At 38.3% G+C, this 22,533-nt stretch overlaps 1 protein-coding gene across 6 annotated transcripts in view; it reads right to left on the reverse strand.

Annotated features, from left to right (window-relative positions):
• FOCAD (focadhesin) overlaps positions 1–22,533 on the reverse strand; it is a 341,519-nt gene that overhangs the window by 315,145 nt on the left and 3,841 nt on the right. For 4 of the 6 annotated variants that reach the window (XR_011964355.1, XR_011964354.1, XM_072596662.1 and 1 more), the window contains exons 2-4: positions 13,168–13,257; positions 8,119–8,193; positions 4,121–4,275 (exon numbers count right to left, since the gene is read on the reverse strand). Coding sequence is in view for 2 of the 6 variants with exons in the window: in XM_072596662.1 (XP_072452763.1) it covers positions 4,121–4,275; positions 8,119–8,193; positions 13,168–13,224 (287 nt within the window). In the remaining 4 variants the exon portion in view is untranslated. The remainder of the gene's footprint in view (positions 1–4,120; positions 4,276–8,118; positions 8,194–13,167; positions 13,258–22,533) is intronic. The other 2 variants (XM_072596667.1, XM_072596663.1) reach the window with 1 other exon arrangement.

The raw sequence follows: 22,533 nt of genomic DNA on the forward strand, positions 1-22,533 counted from the left end.
TAGGCACTTAAAATTCTTGTTGAATGGATAACACATTCATGTGACGCTACTCCCTCCTTCTTCCCCATTTTTATGTTCTCACCAATTATGAGACATACCCTCTTCTTCATTTATTCCATACTATATACCTTCTCATTAAAAAAAAAATTTTTTTCCAACTAACAAGCATTTATTTTCTTTCCTCTGCACCATTTCCCCCCTACCCAAATTTAACAAACAGGCACAGTTTAGCAAAACACAATCCCACAATGGCCATGTCCACAAATATATCTCATTCTTCATCTTGAGTTCATTGTGTCTTTGGAAAGAGATGGGTAACATACTTTATAAGTCACTCCTCTAAATCCTGGATAAACATTGAGCTGATCACAGGTTTTTTAATTTTTCCAACTTGTTTTTCTTTATAATATTACTATCATTGTATTGTCCTCCTCTTCTGCTCCCTTCACCCTGTATTTAAAGCATATAAGTCTTCCCAGGTTTCTCTGAAACTGTCCCTATCATCATTTCCTACACACAGTGTGGCCCAGTGGATAGAGCACTGGACTTGGATACAAGAAAACCTGAGTTCAAATCTAGCTTCAGACACTTGGTACCTACGTTACCCTAGATAAGTAACTTAGCCTCTTGTCTGCATCAGTTCTCTCATCCATAAAAGGGGGATTAGTAACCCCTACCTTCCAAAGCTGTGGTGAAAATCAAAGCACTATGCACATACAAATCCTACTATTGTTAGGGTTAGTACACTGTATAATGTACAATCTATCACACAGGAACGTATAAAGACACACACACAAATGCTACTTGTTGTCATTAATGTTGTTGCACTAACGTATCATGGTTTGGTCAGCTTTTTTCTAACTGAAAACAACATGGCCCCCTCAGTTTCCCCTTTTTCTTTCTTTTTCTTTGCAACTACAAAAAACACTGCTGTAAATACTCTGGTACACATGGGTCACTTCCTCTATCTTTAATCACTTTGGGTAGTGTATTTCTTTTCCCTTCTTTATCTTTCCTCCCTTAAAACCATCAACAGAGAACAAAACTACCCTCCTGGTCCTCTGTCTGATTTTAAAACCTTCAGCTCCTTAAAGGTATTAGAAATCTATAGGGCCACTTCTCTTTTCTCCCCCTATTAGATTATAAGCATTCCATCACTGCTTTTAGAATTCCATTGTCCAAATGAATTCACTTTTTTAGGTTACTCTTGACTCCTGTATTTGAACTGCAAAGTTTCTATTAAAGTCTATTGTTTTTATTTTTGCTTCCATCAATAATACCTAAAAGTCTTTTATTCCATTAAAGATATATTCCCCCCCCCCCCCATAATCAGCCTTGCAAGATAAGTTATTCTTGGTTCTAACTCCTTAGTAATGCTTTTTCATTATTGTATCCAAGATTTACTCATTTCTTATGACTTCTGTAGTGTTCCACGATTCCAATTATGGATCCTTGGTACTTCAACACTGCCTTAATGGATATTTGCAGTACTTTTTCTGTGATCTTTAAGTTCTGGATTTGGGCTACAACATTCCTGAGTGTTTTTATTTTGAAGTTCATTTCAGGATGTGAACAGTTGGTTCCACCATCACATTGACCTCTGTTTCTAGTAAATCTAGGAAGTTTTCATTTATGATTTCTGACAATTGTTAGTATCCAGCTTTGCTTCTGGTCAGTATTTTCAAGGAATTCAATGTTTAATCTTTCTTTAATCTGTTTTCCAAATCAACTGCTTTTTACAGTGATTGCATTTACTTCCATTTTTAAAAATCTTTTGATTATGTTTTAATATTTCTTGCTATCTCATGAGATCATTCAGTTCTCTTTGCTCCATTCTAATTTTCAGGAAGACTGGGTTTTTCCACTTACAAAATTCATATTTCACTTTTTTATTCCTTCATTTTTTTCAAGGACTCATATTCCTTGTGGTAAAGATCAATCCTCCACTCTCCCTGAAGATTTAACTTACAGTTACTCTTTTCTGCTGGATTTTCCTTTTGTGGCATCTTTTGTCTCCTTCTGTCTACTCCTATCTCCAGGCTCAGTTCCTGATTTGTGACTGTGTGCCAGGGTAAGGCTCCACCTCATACCAGACTCTTGCATGATAGTGGTCAAGCTTTACTCGGACCTTATTTCAATTTCCTAGGATGCTGCAGCTTTTACCTCCCCTGGCATATCTTTTTTTAAGAGTGTCTGTAAATGGTGGATTTCAGAAAAACCTAGAAAGACCTACATAAACTGATGTGAAGTGAAGCAAGCAGAACGGCAACACAGTACAAGGATAAACTATGGATGACTTAGCTATTCTCAGCAATATAACAATCCTAACAATTCCAAAGGACTCATGAGAAAAAACGCTATTCACATCCAGATGGATGGAGTCTCAGTGCAGATCAAAGCATACTATTTCCACTTTATTTTCTTCCATGGCTTTTCCTTTTGTTCTATTTCATCTTTCACAGCATAACTAATGTGGAAATATGTTTTACATGAATGTATGTATATAATCTATATCAAATTATCTACTGCTTTAGGGAAAGGGGAGGCAAAGAAGGGAGGGAGAAAATTTGGAACTCAAAACATTTTTTAAATGAATGCTAAAATTTGTTTTTAAATGTAACTGAAAAAAATAGAATACTATTTTTAAAAGAGTATTTGCAAACTTCAGTGTCCCCAGTTAGAACCACTTAGTTGGATATCCTTGGTCTAGGTACTATCATGGTCTTTCACTCCCTATAAAGCTCCTATCTTCCCTAAGGTCATGGTATTAATTCAATCTCACCATTTCATCCAGATTCACACTCCGTTTCTTACCAGTCCCTCTTTCTTCCAGGGCTGTAGCTTCTTTTTTGCATAATCCTAAACTGGCTTCAGATGTTTCAGGTGTTTGCTAATGTTTCTCTCTGGATTTCTTACTCATTTTTCAATCTGATGCCCTTTTTAGATCAGTGCAAGAGCACACATGTAGGAAAGCTGCATTCCTTGGGGGTAGCCAGGTAGCAATGGACAGAACGCTGGACCTGAAGCCAGGAAAACCTGTGCTCAAATGTGGTCTCAAATACTTACTAACTGGGTGACCCTAAGCAAGTCACTCCATGTTCTGAAACAGCCTTCTTTCTGATCTTCCTAGCTCAATCCCCTCTCCACTACAATCTATCCTCAACTTGGCAGTAAAGTTTTCCTAAAACAAGTCCTGTGCACCTCTCTCATTCCATATTGCCTCGAGAACCAAATCCAGGATCAAATGATGAAAGTTTATACTCCTCAGTTTGACATTTAAAGTTAACAACCTAGTCCTAGACCCTTCCTAGGTCTTCAGTCTTGTTTCACTTAACTGCCTCCTAGAGCTCTATGTTGGAATCATCCAAAATAACTCTCCATCTCTCAGTGACTGTCCCAAATGCTTGGAATGCACTCCCTCCTCACCTCCATCTCTCAGGAACATTGCTTTCTTTTAAGACTCCATTCAAATATAACCTTTATTATAATGCTTTCCTGGTCCCCTCAGCTACTGGAATACTCCCTCCCCAAATCATATTTCACTCACTTGGCATACATTCTGGATCTGTGATCCGTGTATGTTGTCTCCTGTCCTTGGAACATGAGCTTCTATAGGATAAATGTCATTTCATGGTTTGGTTTTTTTTTCTTTATAGATCCTATGCTTAGCACAGGGCCTTACACCTTGACCAGTAATTGATCAGGAACCTTCTGTCCTGGAGGACTTCTCTGGGAGGCATCAGAACTTAGTTTCTGATTAACAAAAGGGCATGGAGCCGATATTACCTTGATATTACCTTTAAGTCCTGAGATTCCATTACTCTCAGACTACTAAAGAACCAGTACTAGAAACAAGAAGACAGGTGTTCAAATTCAGTCTCAGTGCATTAATAGCTCTGTGACCCTGGCAAGTCATTGAGTCTCAGTCTCTTCAACTCTTAAATGAGGATCGTAATAGCACCTATCTCCCAAAGTTGGTGTATTTGTAAAGTCCTTTGGACACTTAAAGCTCTAGTATGAGTATTTGTATTTCATTTTAGTACCACATATTTCACAAATATAAATATTCTTGAATAATTACAATATGGCACTTAAGGAATCAACTACAGAGAAAGAATACCTGGTTGAAGGAATGAGGTTGAGTATCCCATTAAGGACATAGGTGAATTCAGCATGATTCTGTACAACCAGTGCCACCAGACCCTCGCAGCAGGCAGTTTGAATCACGACATTGTCACTGCAACACTTCTCCCATAAGAGATTCAAAGCAGGAGTCTAGAATCCAAAGAACATTTCCAAGTGATGTCCAATGAACAGCCTATAGGCAGTTTCCATCCACATGTAATTCATGTGCATGCACTGTGCCATCTTGCCTGTCACTTTTTAGAATATAACCTCTTTGAGGGTAGGGACTGTTTTTGTATCTCCAGCGCAGTAACTTAGTGCAGCGTCTGACACGCAGAAGGAGGTTAATGTTCACTGCCCACGACTACCCAAAGGGAATAATACTGATCAATCAAGAGCAAAACATTTCTTCAAGATTTAGCAGCTTCATACTCATCAATCAAGAGTTTCTCACCAGCCTCAAGTCTGACCACAATAAACCTGCCAATATTATCTAACTGTTGTCTCCTTATGAATGCGCGGTACACCCTTTGGTGTCCCGCCTTTCTTTCACTGGTCCTATTCCTACTATGTAGAATGTCATCCCCTCCATCCCTTCCCATGATCCCATTCCAGTTTTCTCACATACTCTGCCCATTAAGGTCCAAGTCAAATGAAGCCGAACAGACCTACAAGTGATTTCCTTTCTCCCATACTCAGGATACTTTGTACATTTCCCATGGCACTGATAAATTATACAATGTAGGAGAGTTTTCTGGGAACATTATTTTATCTTCCCTTGTAAATTACAAATACCATGAGAATAGAGACTGAGTCCTATTCTTTTTCAGATCTCCTAGAATAAGGATATGAACAGGCAATTTTCAGAGGAAGAAATTAAAGATATCTATAGTCATATGAAAAAATGCTCTAAATCACTTTTGATTAGAGAGATGCAAATCAAAACAACTCTGAGGTACCACATCACACCTATCAGACTGGCAAACATGGCAGAACAGGAAGATGATAAATGTTGGAGAGGATGTGGGAGAGTTGAAACACTAATACATTGTTGGTGGAGCTGTGAGCTGATCCAACCATTCTGGAGAGCAATTTGGAATTATGCCCTAAGGGCTACCAAAATATGCATACCCTTTGACCCAGCAATATTGCTTCTAGGACTGTATCCCCAAGATATCACAGAAATGGGAAAGGGTCCCACATGTACAAAAATATTTATAGTAGCACTCTTTGTGGTGGCCAAAAACTGGAAATCAAGGCGATGCCCATCAATTGGGGAATGGCTGAATAAATTATGGTATATGTATGTAATGGAATATTATTGTGCTATAAGAAATGATGAACAGGAAGACTTCAGAAAGGCCTCGAAAGACTTATATAATCTGATGCTGAGTGAAAGGAGCAGAGCCAGGAGAACCTGGTGCACAGCAATGACCACTTGGAACTTTGTAGCAATACAAGGACTTAAAAAAACTCCCAATGATCTTAAGGCAAAATGCCTTCAACATTCAGAGAAAGAACTATGCAATTCAATCACAGAATACAGCAGATCATTTTTTTGTGTGTGTGTATTACGTTTTGGTTTATTATATGATTTCTCCCTGTCATTATAATTCTTCTATACAGCATGACTATAGTGAAAATGTACTTAATAGGAATGTATGTGTAGAACCTACATAAAATTGTATGCCATCTCGGGGAGAGAGGGAAGGGAAAAAAAATATAAGTTATATGGTAGTGATTGTAGAACACTAAAAATAAATAAAATTTTAAAAAAAAACAGATCTCCTAGAATCCCAAGCACAATAGATTCATATGAAAAGGAGATAAGAATAGGGATACGGACTAAACTTGTGACAGTGATCTCCTAAATAAGCAAACTTTCTACTAATGCAAGTTGGTACCTTCTCAGAAACCTAGATAGTCTTAATGATTTACCTGAAGTATTGAGAAGTGACCTACCCAGAGTCACAAAACCAAAATGTTTCAGGGGCACCCACATTTGCACTCAGATCTTTCTGGTTTAGCCACTAGCGCTCTCTCTCTCTATTTACTACCTATGTCAGTGGCAGTCAAAGTTTTTTGGTCTCAGAACCACTTCACACTCTGACAACTCCCGCAAAGAACTTTTATTTATTTAAGTTACGTCTATCAATATTTACCACGTAAGAAATTAAATTTGATAAAATTTCAAAATATGTATTTATCAATTCATTTAAATATAATAAACTTATGTTAATATTTTTAACATGACATTTTAAAATATATATATAAATCTATATATTTTCCAAAATAAAAGAATTAATGATAAGAGAAACAAAGCTTTGCATATTTCTGCAATTTGTTTCATGTTTGGCTTAAAAGAGGGCAGATGAATGCTAACATCTGCTTCTGAATTCAACCTATTGCAATATGTTGTTCGGGTTGCAGTATACGAATAAAACCAGCCTCACACAGCTAGATATCTGGAAAAGGAGGGAATATTTAAATAGGCAAATAATACCTTAGTATTATTATGAAAATAATTCTGACCTTGAGATATCCCACCCCAGAGGTTTTGGGTACCCTCCAGATCTGTGGAAAACACTGAGAAGGCAGTGTTCAGAGGTATGCTGGAGGCAGCTCATAATGCCTTTCAAGAACCTCTTGTTAAATTTTCAATGTAAAACTGAAGTTGGCAAACACTAGAAATCAAGGTTTCATTTATGGTTGTGTTGATGGTCTAGTCTCAAAGAAGTGATGGAGAAAATGTTAAAAATTCAACTTATACTTTAGGAGTCTGTCAGACATACTTCCCCATCCTCTACCCTCCAAAAAAGTCCATTTTTAAACATTAACCAGCACAAGCCCAGCTACACTATAGCGTACTACATATGGTAGGTATCCAAGAAATATTTGTGGAATGAAATCCCTTGAAAATAATGACACAAAATTCACAAAGACAGGCTGGGTTATATATGTAACCTCAGCCCACAAAACAACCTGCTTGCCTTCACTGGGATCAAATCCAGAAGGTCGGTATCATAATCTCAATGACCTAACTAGTCTGACTAGTCACAGACAATGCGAGTCAGGTTTATACTCAGCTCTTGAGGAGCAGAGTGCTATCACAGCATGGAAAAGGATCCCTGCTTTGAGTTCTAGTTCACCATTTACCAATTTTATGATTATAGGCAAGTCATTCAATATTTCTGAGACCCAGCTTCCTGTAAATTAGGGATAACACTACCGGTAATTTTCTGCTTCCCCAGATTAGTACCTTATATGCTGTAAAATACTGTTACTTGTCCACTTCTTTCTAGATGCCAGCAGGAGAATGGAAATTACTGCCCATTACTACCCTTTAAGCATCTATATTCCAAGTGAAATGACCTATTAACTGTTCCTCAAACTCCCTATTCCATTCCCTATCTCTATATATCTTTTCCAGAGGCTGTCCCCCCATCCCTGGAATGTAACATTTCTTTTTCCTCACCTTAGTCACTTCTATCTCCATCCCTTAAAATCCCTAGCTTCTTCCTTGGATGCTCAATTCATGAACAACCTCTTATGGGAAGTCTTGCCTGACCACCCATCCCACTTTAAATAATTCTGTATATACTTACCTATTTACATGTTCTATTCATCACCATCAACACCTTCTCCCTCCAAGCCAAATAGAAGCTCTGTGAGGACACAATTTGTTTTGTTTTGTCCGCGTATTCCCTGCACCTAGCATAGTGTCCTGCATACAGCAAGCACTTAATAAGTGCTTATTGGATTGTATTTCCTGAGGCCCACCTCCAAATGAAATTTCCATCAGCATTGTCCTATCAATTTTTGAGGACTCACAAACACACAAACCCTGCCTTCCCAGAACAAAAGCTGGAGAACCGTAAGCAATGTACCATTCTTTACTTAGTCACATTTACCATGTCCTTAACAGCAAGGGACACAGCAGAACTGGAGAGACCAGTAAAAGAACTGAAAAATAAAACAATGTTCAACACAGACCTGGTTTGTAGATTGGCTGATCTTTTCAGATACGCTATTTTCCTTCAGTACTGCAGCAATAAGGTGACCTACAGCCTAGAAAACAAATTAATAAATCTAATTAATAAAGAGGTTTTTTTCCAAGATAATGCCAAGAGGTATAGTGGGGTACTGGACATAGAATCAGGTTTCAAATGGCATCTGACACACTCAGGACAAGTTTTATGTGTATATAAACATGTTATTTCACCTTTCTGAACTCCAGTTTCTTCACCTTTAAAATGGGTATACTATTACCCATTTAGTAGTGCCCATAGTACCCATCTCATGGGACGGCTGAGGGGCTTGAATCATGCAATCTATGGAAAGTACTTTCTTGAACTCTATGCTACTTTTTTTCAATTTTTAACATGTTTATTTAAAGTTCTGAATTCCAAATTCTCTCTCTCCCTGCCTCCTTCCCATTCCTTCCTCCTTGAGACAGTACGCAATCAGATGTAGGTTATACATGTGCAATTATGTAAAACATTTCCATGTTCATCATTTTGCATAAGAAGACTTGAATAAAAGAAAAAATGAAAAGTAAAAAATAGCATGCTTCAGTCTGTGTTCAATCAGTATCAGTTCTTTCTCAGGAAGCAGACAGTATGTTTCGTCATTAGTCCTTTGGGATTAACTTGGATTACAGTAATGCTGAGAAAAGCTAAGTCATTTGAAATTCTTCATCAAACAATTTTGCTGTTACAGTGAACATTTTCCTAATTCTGTTCACTTCACTTTCTATCAGTTCATACAAGTCTTTCTCAGTTTTTGTGAAACCATCCTCCTTGTCATTTCTTAGAGCACAATAATATTCCATCACTAGCATATATCACAGCTCATTTAGCCATTCCCCAACTGATGAGCATCCCTTTGATTTCTAATTCTTAGCCACCACAAAAAGAACTACTATAAATATTTTTGTACAAACAGGTCCTTTTCCCTTTTTGAGGAGGTGGGGGTGGCGGGCGGGGTGTATCTTTAGGCTATAGACCTAGCAGTGGTATTAAAGGATCAAAGGGTAGGCACAGCTTCAGAGCCCTCTGGGCATACTTCCAAATTGCTCCCCAGAATGGTTAGAGTAGTTCACAACTCCACCAACAGTACATTAGTGTCCCAGCTTTCCCACATCCCCTGTAAAGTACTTTAAAACTATTAAAGTACCGTGTTATTATTATTATCAGTAGAGTTAGGAAAAAAGTGAAAGGATATCCTAAAGGATATTACATTCTAATTAGAGACCAAAGGGAGTTGGAAAGCAAGGGGTATGGCAGAAGAGGATAGGGAGGTGAAGAATAGAATGGAGAGTGAAATAACATGGTCTGAGCCCTCATGAAATAGCGGTCTGGACCAGGGACTTATGTATCAAGAGAAGGCAAAAGGGTAGCATCATCTCAACTATGTCAGCAAAGTGGAGAAGCACAGAAAGTGAAGAAACCAGGACTGAGGCTGGCGTGGCCTAGGAACCTCAAAAAAGAACTCACCAAAGAGAAGATCACATAGGGACATGTCCAGGATAAAGAGGCTACTGATGGGGCGGTAGACTGCTGGAAGAGGAGGAGAGTGAAATAAGGCTGAAAACCAAAATACAGAAGGCCTTGAGTGCCAATTTCTGAAGTCTGCCTCTTTCTTTTACTCCACAGATAGTAAGGAACAACTGCAAGTTATGACTATGATCTGCACGTTAAAAAATGTTACCTTGGAAGCTGTCTGAAGGACTACTAGAAAATGGAAAGCTGAAGGTAGGTACTGTTTTCATTTTCTTCTTTACGTGACCTAGCTCTAAGTACAATGTTTGTCCCTAGGTGTTTCTTTCATTGGTAGAGAGAGGGAATGCTTCTAAGATTGAACTGGACAAAGATCAGGCAAGATCTCAAGACTGATAAATGAAAACCACAATTAAAGAACTGAAATCTTTGAATGGGTCTATGATCTCATGAATTTAAAAGTTCCTTCCAAGGATGCAGATCACCCCTTCCATGACTCTCCATCCTTTGCAATTCTTGTGCATATCTTTCTTTTTTTCCTACATTTATTAATTTTATTTTTAGTTTATGGACTAAAACAAGAATTTCAAAGGTTTCATCCTACATGCTAAAAGCTTTCTTTAATTCTCTCTGCAGATTCCAGCAGAGTACTTTGGCTTTGTATCTGCTGTCCCTTTCCCTTGCCATCTTCTCTTCCTAGCGCACAATTCCTTGAGGATAACTTTTACTCTCATTCTTCAAAATTCTTCACTGGTCACATGTTGCAGCCTGCTCACATTTACTAGGCTTCTTTCTATTGCCTCTGGGATATTAATTTTTAACTCTACAGAAACAATCACCTTCCATATCTTGCTGCCATACAGCAATAGTGATAAAATGTTATTAAAAAGTTGAGCCTATGCATTCATGATAAGCATGGTGTTGATGAAGGAGTTCTGCAATGTTCCAAGGGTAATTCAGCTCTTCTTCTCTTGCTCAAAGCCTCAGCTCAAATTGTTTTCCAACTGTCCTGTCTGTCCCAGTTTTACAAATTGATGATAAGCTCTATAGGCTGTCCATCCAAATACACATGTTGTAAACTAGGCAGTAGACATTCTTTGTCAACTAGGACTTTCCTATGCAGATGCTCAGGCCAAATTCCTTTAAGTGATTTCAGATCTAGGAGGTCTAACTACTAAGAAAGAGCTCCCTATTTAACAAGAATTGCTGAGGAAATTAAAAAATAGATTGGAAGGAATTAGCTTTAGGACAAAATCTCATACTGTATACTACAATAAGCTTCAAATGTACTTGTAACCTAAATACAAAAGTTCCCATCAGGAAAAAAAATCATAGAAAAGAGAGAGAATGCAAACCAATGGCTGGGAGACTTCTTAACCAAACAATAGACAGATATGATCACATAAGATTTAGAAAAATATTTGATTATGTTTGTTTTGTTTTTGCAATAACAAAATTAGTGCAGCTTATGTCACAAAAGAAAATGCTGATTGGGAAAAATGCTGCAAATATCTCTAATAAAGAGATGGTATCTAAGATATGGAAGGGATTGATAAAAATATACAAGAACAAGAACCATTCCCTAATAGTAGGTCAAAAGACAGGTACAGGGTGTTCTCAAGAGAAGAAAGGCAAACTATCTACAACCACAAAGAAAAATGCTCATAATCATTTTTAATAACAAATGCAAATTAAACACATCTATGAGGTTCTACCGCAAAGCTATCAGATTGGCAAACTGGGCAAATTTTTAAAAATACGACTGCTAGAGGAAATGTGAGAGGATGGTAAAATTAATGCACTTTTGGTAGTGGTGTGAAATAGTCCAACCATTCTGATAAACAACTTGTACCTATACTGCACAAGTCACCAAGCTGTATATTCCCTTTGATTGAGTGATAACCACTGCTAGGAACATTCCAGAAAAGATCAAAAACAGAAAGCCACGCACAGAAATACTTAGAACAGCACTTTTTTGTATTTTAGCAAAGAACTGAAAACAACAGGGGAACCTATCAATTGGGAAACAGGTGAACAAATTGTTATGTGTGAATGTAATGGAATGTTACTGTATCATTAGAAGGGATGAAAGGGATGAATTCACAGAAACCAGGAAACCTTGTCTGAATGTTACAATGAAAGTGAGAAGAACCAGGAAAACAATTTACACAATAATCATAATGATATACAATAGAATAATAATGAAAGCTGTTTCATTTTGAGAAACCCTCTGACCCAATTATGGTTTCAGAAGACAGGTGAAAAGAATGTGATTCTTTTCCTCTTAGCAAAGGATTCTAAGTGTACAATAAAGCGGACGTTGTTAGTTATAGTCAATATGTATATTTATTGTTTACTGTACTTCTCCACGATAAGGAATGGTTCCATAGAGGTAGAAGCAGTGAGGAGAGACAGTCATTAAGAAGTGACAACATTGTATTTTTTTAAAACAATAATAAAATATTTTAAAGCCCTTATTATGGTACTGCCTAAGAATAAAAACAAAATAAATTAAAAAGAAATAAAAGGTTTTACAGTTTTACTATTCCCAAAATAATAAAAAGCCAATTAACAACAGCAAAACAAAACAAAACACCATGGTGTTCCATAAATTGCATTTGGGACTAAATTTTACTTAGGTTGAGATAAGAAATGGACAAATTAAGTTTTTTTCTCCTTACACTTTTGATTCCTTTATAAGAAAACTAAATCCTAAACAAGAACAAAGAAATGGGTCAGTGAAAAGGACCTAGGTCCTATTTAGATTGTCACAAGAGCAGAAGGTAGACCCCCACAGGCCTTGAAGACTTCTTATTGTTCTTCCATGTTTTATTATTTTAAATCTGTTCTTTCACGTATGGTAACTAGATAAAACCTTTAAAAACTCTGAAAAGGTCTGTGTGCTTATCATGAAGACATCAAAGTAGAGAAACAAGTATAATGTGCACCCCTATCTGAAGAGAACGAGAAAGAACTCCAGTGACAGAACAGGTGATGTCGATGTGCCAAGGGAAAAAGAGACCTCACAGAGAAGAAAGTTATATCACAGGGACTGACCTAGGACCAGTAAAACACTGTATGTGGTTTCAAAAAGGATCATTCTGAAAATTAATTCTTTTTGTATAAGAGTACAAAGAAAGAATATAGACATTAAGATAAATCTGAACTCAGTCCTAGATATGCTATTGAAGTTGCTTTTATGAAAAGGAAAGTCACCAATAAACAGTTCCATTCTTATTATTTATTTAGGACAAAAATGTTTTTAAAAAATGCCTATTTGGAAGTGTGAATTAATCAAGGTTCTAGCAGGCTAAGAAAGGAATTGTGATAATAACAAGAGAGCTCCCTAAAAGTAATCTGTTTAAGATAATTATTTCCTTAGGCAGTATATTTCTAATGAGTATCTCATGACTTTGGTTTTGGCTTTTATTTAAAAAAAAAAAAGGAAATGTTCATAAGCAGGGCAAAACTATTTAAAAGTCAAAAACTGAGAAGTTTTATTAACATGACGGTGAAATTTACAGGTTGCCCACAAGATAATTACCTGTGACTGGATAAGGGAATTAGGAAATTCAAACCTTTTCCTTATATCCTCTGACATTTCTGCTTATCTTACAAGACAGAAAGAAAGAACCTGCAAAAGATAAGAGAATACTTATTAATACTAAAAATAGAATTCACGGTAAATTAATTACCCCTTTGAAGAAAAACCCGCAACCCTAAATTAATAAAGTAATTCATTCAGGAGACACTGAAACACTTGAAACAAAACGTGTTAAGTCTTCAGTGTATTCCGTGACATGACCTTTTTTATTAACCACTTAAGTGTTCCAGCGCTGTGATTAATGAATGCCAGTAACTCTCTGATACTAAGTAACACTAAAACAGAAACACTGAAACTCAAAAGGTCAACAACATATTCAAAAAAAAGGCAAATAAATATAAAACAAAACAAAAATGTTAGTTTTTGTGGAAAATTAGGGGGTTTTTTAGAAGTATTTCATTTTCACGTGGATTGAATTCCTCCAATTCCAGAGTCCAATTTTCACTTTGATAACATACCTCCTATCCACAAGACAAAAAATATCCATCTCCTGCCACCACATACTTTGCATAGGCTGTCCTCTTGGCCTGTCTGAAAGCTAGCCTTCCTTATTTTTTTGTCTTTGAAACACTAGAACTCTTCAGGGCTTATCTCAAATGCCACCTCTTCTAAATGCTTTTTTCTGATTTTTCTCACTCCTCTCCAAAGCAATGTTTCTCCTTTCTCACCTGTCCCCTCCTCTACCTGAAATTACTTTGGGTGCATATTGTACCCATCCTCAATAGAAGGTAAGTTTCTTCAGAACAGGAGCTCTTTTCCTTTTTGACTTTCTATCCCAAATGCCAAGCCCCAGCACCTAGCTTATAAGCAGGCACTTAATGAAGGCAAGATGAATTTTTCCACTCATCTTTTAGTGGGGTCATTCATTATTCCTTCAACCAATATGATCACAACCCCTCCATATCTTATCATCTTGTATGAGTCTTCACAATCTTTAAACCTAAAATTCCTCCATAGGAAAATTCACTTAACTGACTGGAGAACTTCCTTTCATTTCTTTAGTACCTCAAAGATAACCTAGAGTACTTTCCATCTGTCAATTCTCCTCACTGTATTCCTGGTCCATTTCTTCTGATTATATGTTTCCACAATAACATCTTTTATGACACTTTTTATGCCTAGGTCATCCCTGGGAAAATCCTATTTATCCCCACTATTGTAAGTTTCCATTGCCCTTTGAGGTCATTTGACTTTCAAAGGAAAATCAAAATATCAATCTTCAAATACATATCAACAAGTATTAAAAATGCAAAAAAAAAAAAGTGTGCCATCCTCAATGTTTCCAGGGCATCTAGGAAGCTTACATACACTTTTATACACACATACACATACACACACACACACACAGGTCTTGAAAAAGGAAGGAAACAAGTGCCTACTATGTGCCACTGTGCTAATCAAGGAAAAGGAAGAACATTTTTATAATTGCACCTACTATGCACCAGGCACTGAGCTAAGAACTTTACAAATATCATCTCATTTCATCCTCACAACAACCCCAGGAAGTAAGTGCTGTTATTACCAGCATTTTACAGATGAGGAAACTGAGTTTGACAGGCTCAATGACTTGCTAAGTTAAGTCACACTGCTAGGAAGTTATCTGACGTTAGGTTTGGACTCAGGTGTTCCTCCATTACTCTTATCAGCTGAGCTCTGTCCACCTAAGTGCCTAATTTATATAATCTTACCTCTGAAAGGAACCAGAAAGATCTATTCAGTAGAGACCACAACACACACCAGAGGAAAGAACACCCACAGTTAATGATCGTAAACATGAATGTAAATGGCATGAGTTCAGCCATAAAATGACATTAGAGAGTAGAATGGATTAGAAACCAGAATCCAACAATACATTGTTTACAAGAGACACACTGGAAACAGTTAAAATATGGAGATGGAACAGGTCCTAATATGCTTCAACTGAAGAAAAAAGGCAGAGGTAACAATCATGATCTCAGACAAAGCAAAAGCAAAATAGGCTATTCAAAGAGATAACCAGTGAAACTACATTTTGAGAAAAGAAATCACAGACAATGAAGTAATATCAGAAGTTTTTACAGCAAGTTTTTCTGATAAAGACCTCTTTTCTCAAGTGCATAGGACACTGAATTAAGTTTACAAAAATAAGCCATTCTCCAATGACAAATTGTCAAGCTATAGGATCTAGCAATTTTATTGATTGGAGAAACACAAATTAGAACAATTCTGAGGGAGGGGTGGAGCCAAGATGCCACATATAATAGCTCTTCCTCCACAGCCCATAAAATATGTAAAGAAAGACACTCAAATTCTGGAGCAGCAGAAGCCACAGAACAACAGAGAGGAGGAGATTTCCAGCCCAGGGGGACCTGAAAGGCTGACAAGAAACGTGTTCACACTGGACATGAAGCAGAGCCCAGCCTAGCCTCGGATTTGCAGCTAGGCTCTGGGAGGAGGACACAAGCAGGCCTCAGGGGTGGAACTCCCAATCACAGTAGCAGCATTTTGCAGATCACTCAACCCACAGGCGCCAAAGGTCAGTGACAGAGTTTTCTCAGCTGGCCTAGAAGGGAGAAGGGTCTTTCCATACCTCCAGCCTCAGGCAGCAGCCCCATCAGGCAGGTGGCAGCAGCTTCCACAGCAACGCCTACAGTAGCCTACCTCCACTGCTGGATGGTAAAACTCCTCTGGTCACTGAGCAGCTGACTCTTACCTCAGCCCTGTGTAGACACCCTGCCCTCATCTAATACTCCTGAGGGATTTGAACGGTTGATCTTTATCTCACACTGAATGGTGGCCCTGCCCCTGCAGCTTATCTGAATCTCAGGTCCCAGTGCTGTCTGGGAACTGGAGGCAAGGTGGTTGTGAAGAGGAAACTATTACTCAGACTCTGGGCACAAAAAATCCCTTTCTGCGTCCAGACCAGTACACGCTTGATTGTGCCACCTTGGAGAAACTGAGATCTTACAGATTCCCAGAGTACACCCTACTCTTGACAAAGGACCCAAAAGTCAAGGAAGTGGTTGGGAAAATGCCCAAAAAAGGGAAAAAAAATTAGACCAGAGAAGGTTACTTTCTTGGTGAACAGATATCTTCTCCCATCCTTTCAGATGAAGAAGATCACCATCAGGGAAAGACATATAAGTCAAGGCTTCTGTATCCCAAACATCCACAATAAATAGTCAATGGGCTCAGACAATGGAAGAGCTCAAAAAGGATTTTGAAAATCAAGTAAGAGAGGTGGAGGAAAAACTGGGAAGGGAAACGAGAGAGATGCAAGAAAAGCATGAAAAGTGGGTCAACACCTTGCTAAAGGAAACCCAAAAAAATGCTGAAGAAAATAACACCTTGAAAAATAGGCTAACTCAATTGGCAAAAGAGGTCCAAAAAGCCAGTGAGGAGAAGAATGCTTTAAAAAGCAGAATTAGCCAAATGGAAAAGGAGGTTCAAAAGCTCACTGAAGAAAATAGTTCTTTCAAAATTAGAATGGAACAGCTGGAGGCTAATGACTTTATGAGAAACCAAGAAATCACAAAACAAAACCAAAAGAATGAAAAAATGGAAGATAATGTGAAATATCTCACTGGAAAAACAACTAACATGGAAAATAGATCCAGGAGAGACAATTTAAAAATTATGGCACTACCTGAAAGCCATGATCCAAAAAAGAGCCTAGACATCATCTTTCATGAAATTATCAAGGAAAACTGCCCTGAGATTCTAGAACCAGAGGGCAAAATAAGTATTCAAGGAATCCACCGATCACCACCTGAAAGAGATCCAAAAAGAGAAACTCCTAGGAACACTGTGGCCAAACTCCAGAGTTCCCAGGTCAAGGAGAAAATATTGCAAGCAGCTAGAAAGAAACCATTCAAGTACTGTGGAAATACAATCAGGATAACACAAGATCTAGCAGCTTCTACATTAAGGGATTGAAGGGCATGGAATAGGATATTCCAGAAGTCAAAGGAACTAGGACTAAAACCAAGAATCACCTACCCAGCAAAACTGAGTATAATACTTCAGGGGAAAAGATGGTGTTTCAATGAAATAGAGGACTTTCAAGCATTCTTGATGAAAAGACCAGAGCTGAAAAGAAAATTTGACTTTCAAACACAAGAATGAAGAGAAGCATGAAAAGGTGAACAGCAAAGAAAAGTCATAAGGGACTTACTAAAGTTGAACTGTCTACATTCCTACATGGAAAGACAATATTTGTAACTCTTGAAACTATTCAGTATCTGGGTACTGGGTGGGATTACACACACACACACACATGCACATGCACACGCACACACACATAGAGACAGAGTGCACAGAGTGAATTGAAGAGGATGGGATTATATCTTAAAATAATGAAATTAAGCAGTGAGAGAGAAATATATTGGAAGGAGAAAGGGAAAAATGGAATGGGGCAAAGTATCTCTCATAAAAGAGGCAGGCAAAAGACTTTTCGAGGGAAAAAGAGGGGAGGTGAGAGAAAAAATATTAAGCTTACTCTCATCACATTCAACTAAAGGAAGGAATAAAATGCACACTCATTTTGGTATGAAAACCTATCTTACAATTCAGGAAAGTGGGGGAGAAGGGGATAGGAGGGGTGGGGAGGATGATGCAAAGGAGGGCAGTGGGAGGAGGGAGCAATTAGAAGTCAACACTCTTGGGGAGGGATAGGATCAAAAGAGAGAATAGAAGCAATGGGGGGCAGGATAAAATGGAGGGAAACATAGTTAGTGTTATACAACACGACTATTACGGAAGTCATCTGTAAAACTACACAGATATGGCCTATATTGAATTGCTTGCCTTCCCAAAGGGAATGGGTGGGGAGGGAGGGATGAAGAGAAGTTGGAACCCAAAGTTTTGGGAACAACTGTTGAGTATTGTTCTTACAACTAGGAAATAAGAAATACAGGTAATGGGGTATAGAAATTTATCCTGCCCTACAGGACAAAAGAGAATATGGGGATAAGAGAAGGGAGGGATGTTAGAAGAGAGGGCAGATTGTGATAGAGGCAATTAGAATTCTCGGCGTTTTGGGGTGGGGGGAGGGGAGAAATGGGGAGAAAATTGGGAACCCAAAATTTTGGGGAAATGAATGTTGAAAATTTAAATAAATAAATTAAAAAAAAAAAAAGGTTGACAGTTAGCTCCTTCACGGGCTTCCTTCAGAGGACTCAGGGAGTGCTCTCAGACAGACCACTCACCTACTCACACTCACTCCTTCAAGCCACGTTTACCCATGCCCACTTTCTTTGCTCTCATGCCAAGTTTTAACACCAGCAAGGACTCCTAAGCTCTCAGCCTCTATCAAAACCTGTAATCACTCTCTCATCACTCAGAAAATGCACACTCATCTATCTACACAAACAAACACTCACAGGTGTGCACACACACACATTTCCCAACCACAATGTACCTCTCTTCCAATATTCCTGTACTTACAATACTGGGGTAGCTAAGTGGTGCAGTGGATAGAGCACCAGTGCAGTAATCAGGAGGACCTGAGTTCAAATCTCACCTCAGACACTTGACACTCACTAGCTGTGTGACCTTGGGAAGTCACTTAATCCCCATTGCCTCTTCCTGGGTCATCTTCAGTCATCCTGATGATGGGTCTGGAGGAGAAGTGAGGCTGGTGACCTGCACAGCCCTCCCTCACTCAAAACAAAGTCAAGTACAAGTCATGTCATTATTTCTCTGATGACATGGTCTTCTTCGGCAACGAAGGATGAACACACACACTTACGACACATAAGCTGGCTTCCAACCACCTCACTGTCACATATACCAAGCACTCTATATGTCCAGCAAAATAATAACCATTTGCTCCCCTTTCCAACCACCCCTAAAACAGCAAGAAGTAAAGGAAACACTGCATAAAGGGTAATACCTGCTTCTATCTGACCATCTCAGTACACTCCCACCACCCCAGTATTCTGACCTCAGGACTGAGGATCACTGGACAATACAGCTAGAACTGGAAGGGATATCGAGACCATCTAGTCCAATCTATTAGTCCATGGATAAGGAACTTTAGGCTAAGGACTTCAAATGACTTGCCCTCACACTTTCCCAAGAGATAGATTGGCCTTGTCTTCATTACCTCCTCCAGCCCTTAACACAGTATACAGCACACAAGAACTTACTGGGTGAATGATCACATGAATGTAAATCTACAATGCTTGCTGAAATTTTATTTAAAATAACAGGCATGTAACCAAACACAGATACCCCTGTTCTCGAAGAGGACCACAACATCAAAAAGGTGATGCCATCACTTGCTAGTGAACTGGATGTAGGTGAGGGAAGGCACTTTGTCCTCTAGAGTCATCTGGGTCCAATGGCAAGATACGATCAGGACAACTGGAGATGCCCCCAGATGCAGTGGGAAACCCTGGTCTTCTTAAGCTAAGGTCTTTCCCAGGTCTCAGTCTGACTGAGGCAACACCCATTCAGTGAGGCAAAGAACGGCTCTTCTACCTAACCAAAAAAAAAAAAAATCAATCTGAGGGGGGAAGACCCTCAGGGTTTCTGGCCTTGTAAATGGGGGAAAAGTAGTAGAAGAGATACATTAATAAGGAAAGAAATGAGTAAAACTAATTTATGAGTCTAACTCTTAATCTTGTACATGTGCCCAAAGGTTAGTGGAAAGGAACATACTGAGTCTCCCCCCTGTCAAATCCATTCTTTATTGGGCTGCCAAAGTGATATTCTGAAAGCACAGGTCTGGCCACATCACTTTCTAAACCAGAGGCTCCCTAGTACCACTAGGTCAAATACAAATCCCTCTATTTAAGGATCTGGAGTCCTTTCTAAGCTTTCTCTGATCTGCTTTTGCAGCCTGCCCCTGCAGCTATCCCCTTCCCAGGCTCCACTATCCAGCCAAATTGGCCCCTTGGTATCCTCACACATGACATTCCATCTATTCTGTTTTGCACAAACTGTCCCCCATGCACACTCCCTCACCTCTCTACCACTTGAATGAATGAATGAGCAGTTATTAAACACTTAAGCTAAGTACTATGCTAAGCAATGAAGATACAAAGAGAAAAAGGAAGACAACCTCTGTTTTCAAAAAAATTGGGCAAAACAACATTCAAGAGAAAGTTCAGCACTAGGAAAGATATAAAGAGCCAGGAGGGGGGGTAAGTAACAATACCCAGAAGTCCTTAGGCTAACACAGTAGGTCGGATGAGAGTGAAAGTCTGCAAAGCATAAAGGCACAGGAGATGGTAAGACCTGGAGGAGACAGTAGCAGGGCACTGGTGATGTCCTCCAACTCACCCCAAAGATACCGTTGGCAACTCATCACATGTAAGCCACGGGAGCAGCCAAACAGCCTAAACAAGTTCTGGGAGGCCCAAAAGGGCCTAAAGCAAGGAAGGAAGGGCAGCCCATAAAAAAGGCCTTAAAATCCCCAGCTCCTTTCAAAGCTCAGCTCAAATACCACCTCCTACAATAGGCCTTTCTTGACTCCTCCCCACCCCACCCTAATCTACCTGCTAGCACCTCTTTCCTTATTAAATTAACTGGTATATATATAGTTGTATGTGCACTTTTAGTTTCTGTACACCGCCCCCCTCCATGCTTGGCACACAGATGCATAGTAAATGCTTAATGACTGATATATAAAAGCAAATAAATAATAGTTATGAGGGCTGTTTACATAACTTAGATTCTGAAATTCTCTGGATTAAAAAAAGATATGGGTCCAACATAAATAACCAAACTAGTAGAGACTTTAAAAATTGTTATTTATTATTGAATGGCGAAGTTAACTAGTTTCAGATTTTGAGTCATAAGGGACCTTAAAGATTGTCTAATCCAACATCACTTAACAAATGAGGAAACTAAGGAGAAGGAAAAGAAAAATTTTTACCCCAAGTCACACAGGCAACAAGTAAGCCAGGATTCAAAATCAGGACCTCAGGTTTCAGCTTCTGTCCTCTTTCCATCATCATCATCATCATCGCTGTCATGTAGTGTTATCATGTAAGTATCCAAGTAAGTTTTGCAAAATGCTTTACACGAATTATTGAGATCCTGAGAGCTAAGTGCTATCATTATTACCATTTTACAGACAGACTCAAGTGGCCTGCTCAGATAGTCTTCCTGACTCCAAATCCAACACTATCTACCTAGTTGCCTACTATATAGGTTCAAATATAGTATATACTTTTTTCTTCATTTTGCCTTATAAAAAAAAATCTAGATGCAGCCTACTAATCTATGTTATTTTCAATATGCACATATGTGCTTTTACCCTTCCCAAGAGATTTTATTTTAGGGGTATGTCCTATATTTAGGTCAACAGATAATGGTGGCATGGTCTACTACATAGAGAACTGGGGATCAGAACCTGGACCACCCAGCATCAAGTGACTCCTCTGATGTACTGGCTGTGTAACCTTGGGCGAGTTACTCAACCTCTGAGTACTGAGAAGGTGATAACCTGCATTGATAAAGGAAGTCCTTCACTCAGGGTTTTCTACCTGCACCAATGAAATCACAAGTCCTGATGCTCTCTCTATAATTTATACAATTATATACATATATTTCTAAAGATATATATAAACATATATACACATACATACATATATACACATATACATGTATACATGCATACATACATACACAGCGCAAGACTTAAAAGATGAAAGATGATGGTTCAAGTCTAGATTCTGAAACTTATAAGATATGTGACCTTGGAACTCATTTCTCCTGTCCCATCTTCAATTTCCTTAGCTATAAAATGGGGATAACAATCACAATACCTATTTTGTAAACAAGGAGTCAATAAATAAATGCATGCTACTGGTATACATACAAAACAGTAACTATCTTTTAGTTTAACTGGGATTGAGTTCAATCTGAATTAAATAAATTGAGTTTGGGGTTTCTTTTTTAAAGTAGTATTCTTTTCAAGTGAAGTACATACAATAACATGAATTCAACTAAATGAAGTTAAGATGACACCTTTTGGAACCTGCTTTTATGAACTGACATAGACAGTTAACATAGATATTATTTGTATGCAAGTATTTCTACATTGCTTGGCAAGGGCGCTCTTTTAAAGAAGTTAGATATTTCGTTGAGAATTGTCTAATATTAATTTCTTCAGCAAATGCTTTTACAATGTTGTACATAAACTTTTCAGGCCTGTCCCCATTTTGAAGAGTCTAAATCCAATGTTTTATTGTACCGTACACCTAAAGGCTCAAGGAAAAAAGGTACAGCATGTTGCAAAGCCAACCATCACATGAATTGAAAGCCTAGTAAATTTCACACCTCTTAGAAAAGAAAGCATTAATGGGATGAAAGAGT

The sequence above is a fragment of the Notamacropus eugenii genome, chromosome 3 (assembly GCF_028372415.1).
Source record: "Notamacropus eugenii isolate mMacEug1 chromosome 3, mMacEug1.pri_v2, whole genome shotgun sequence".
NCBI classification, from domain to species: domain Eukaryota; kingdom Metazoa; phylum Chordata; class Mammalia; order Diprotodontia; family Macropodidae; genus Notamacropus; species Notamacropus eugenii.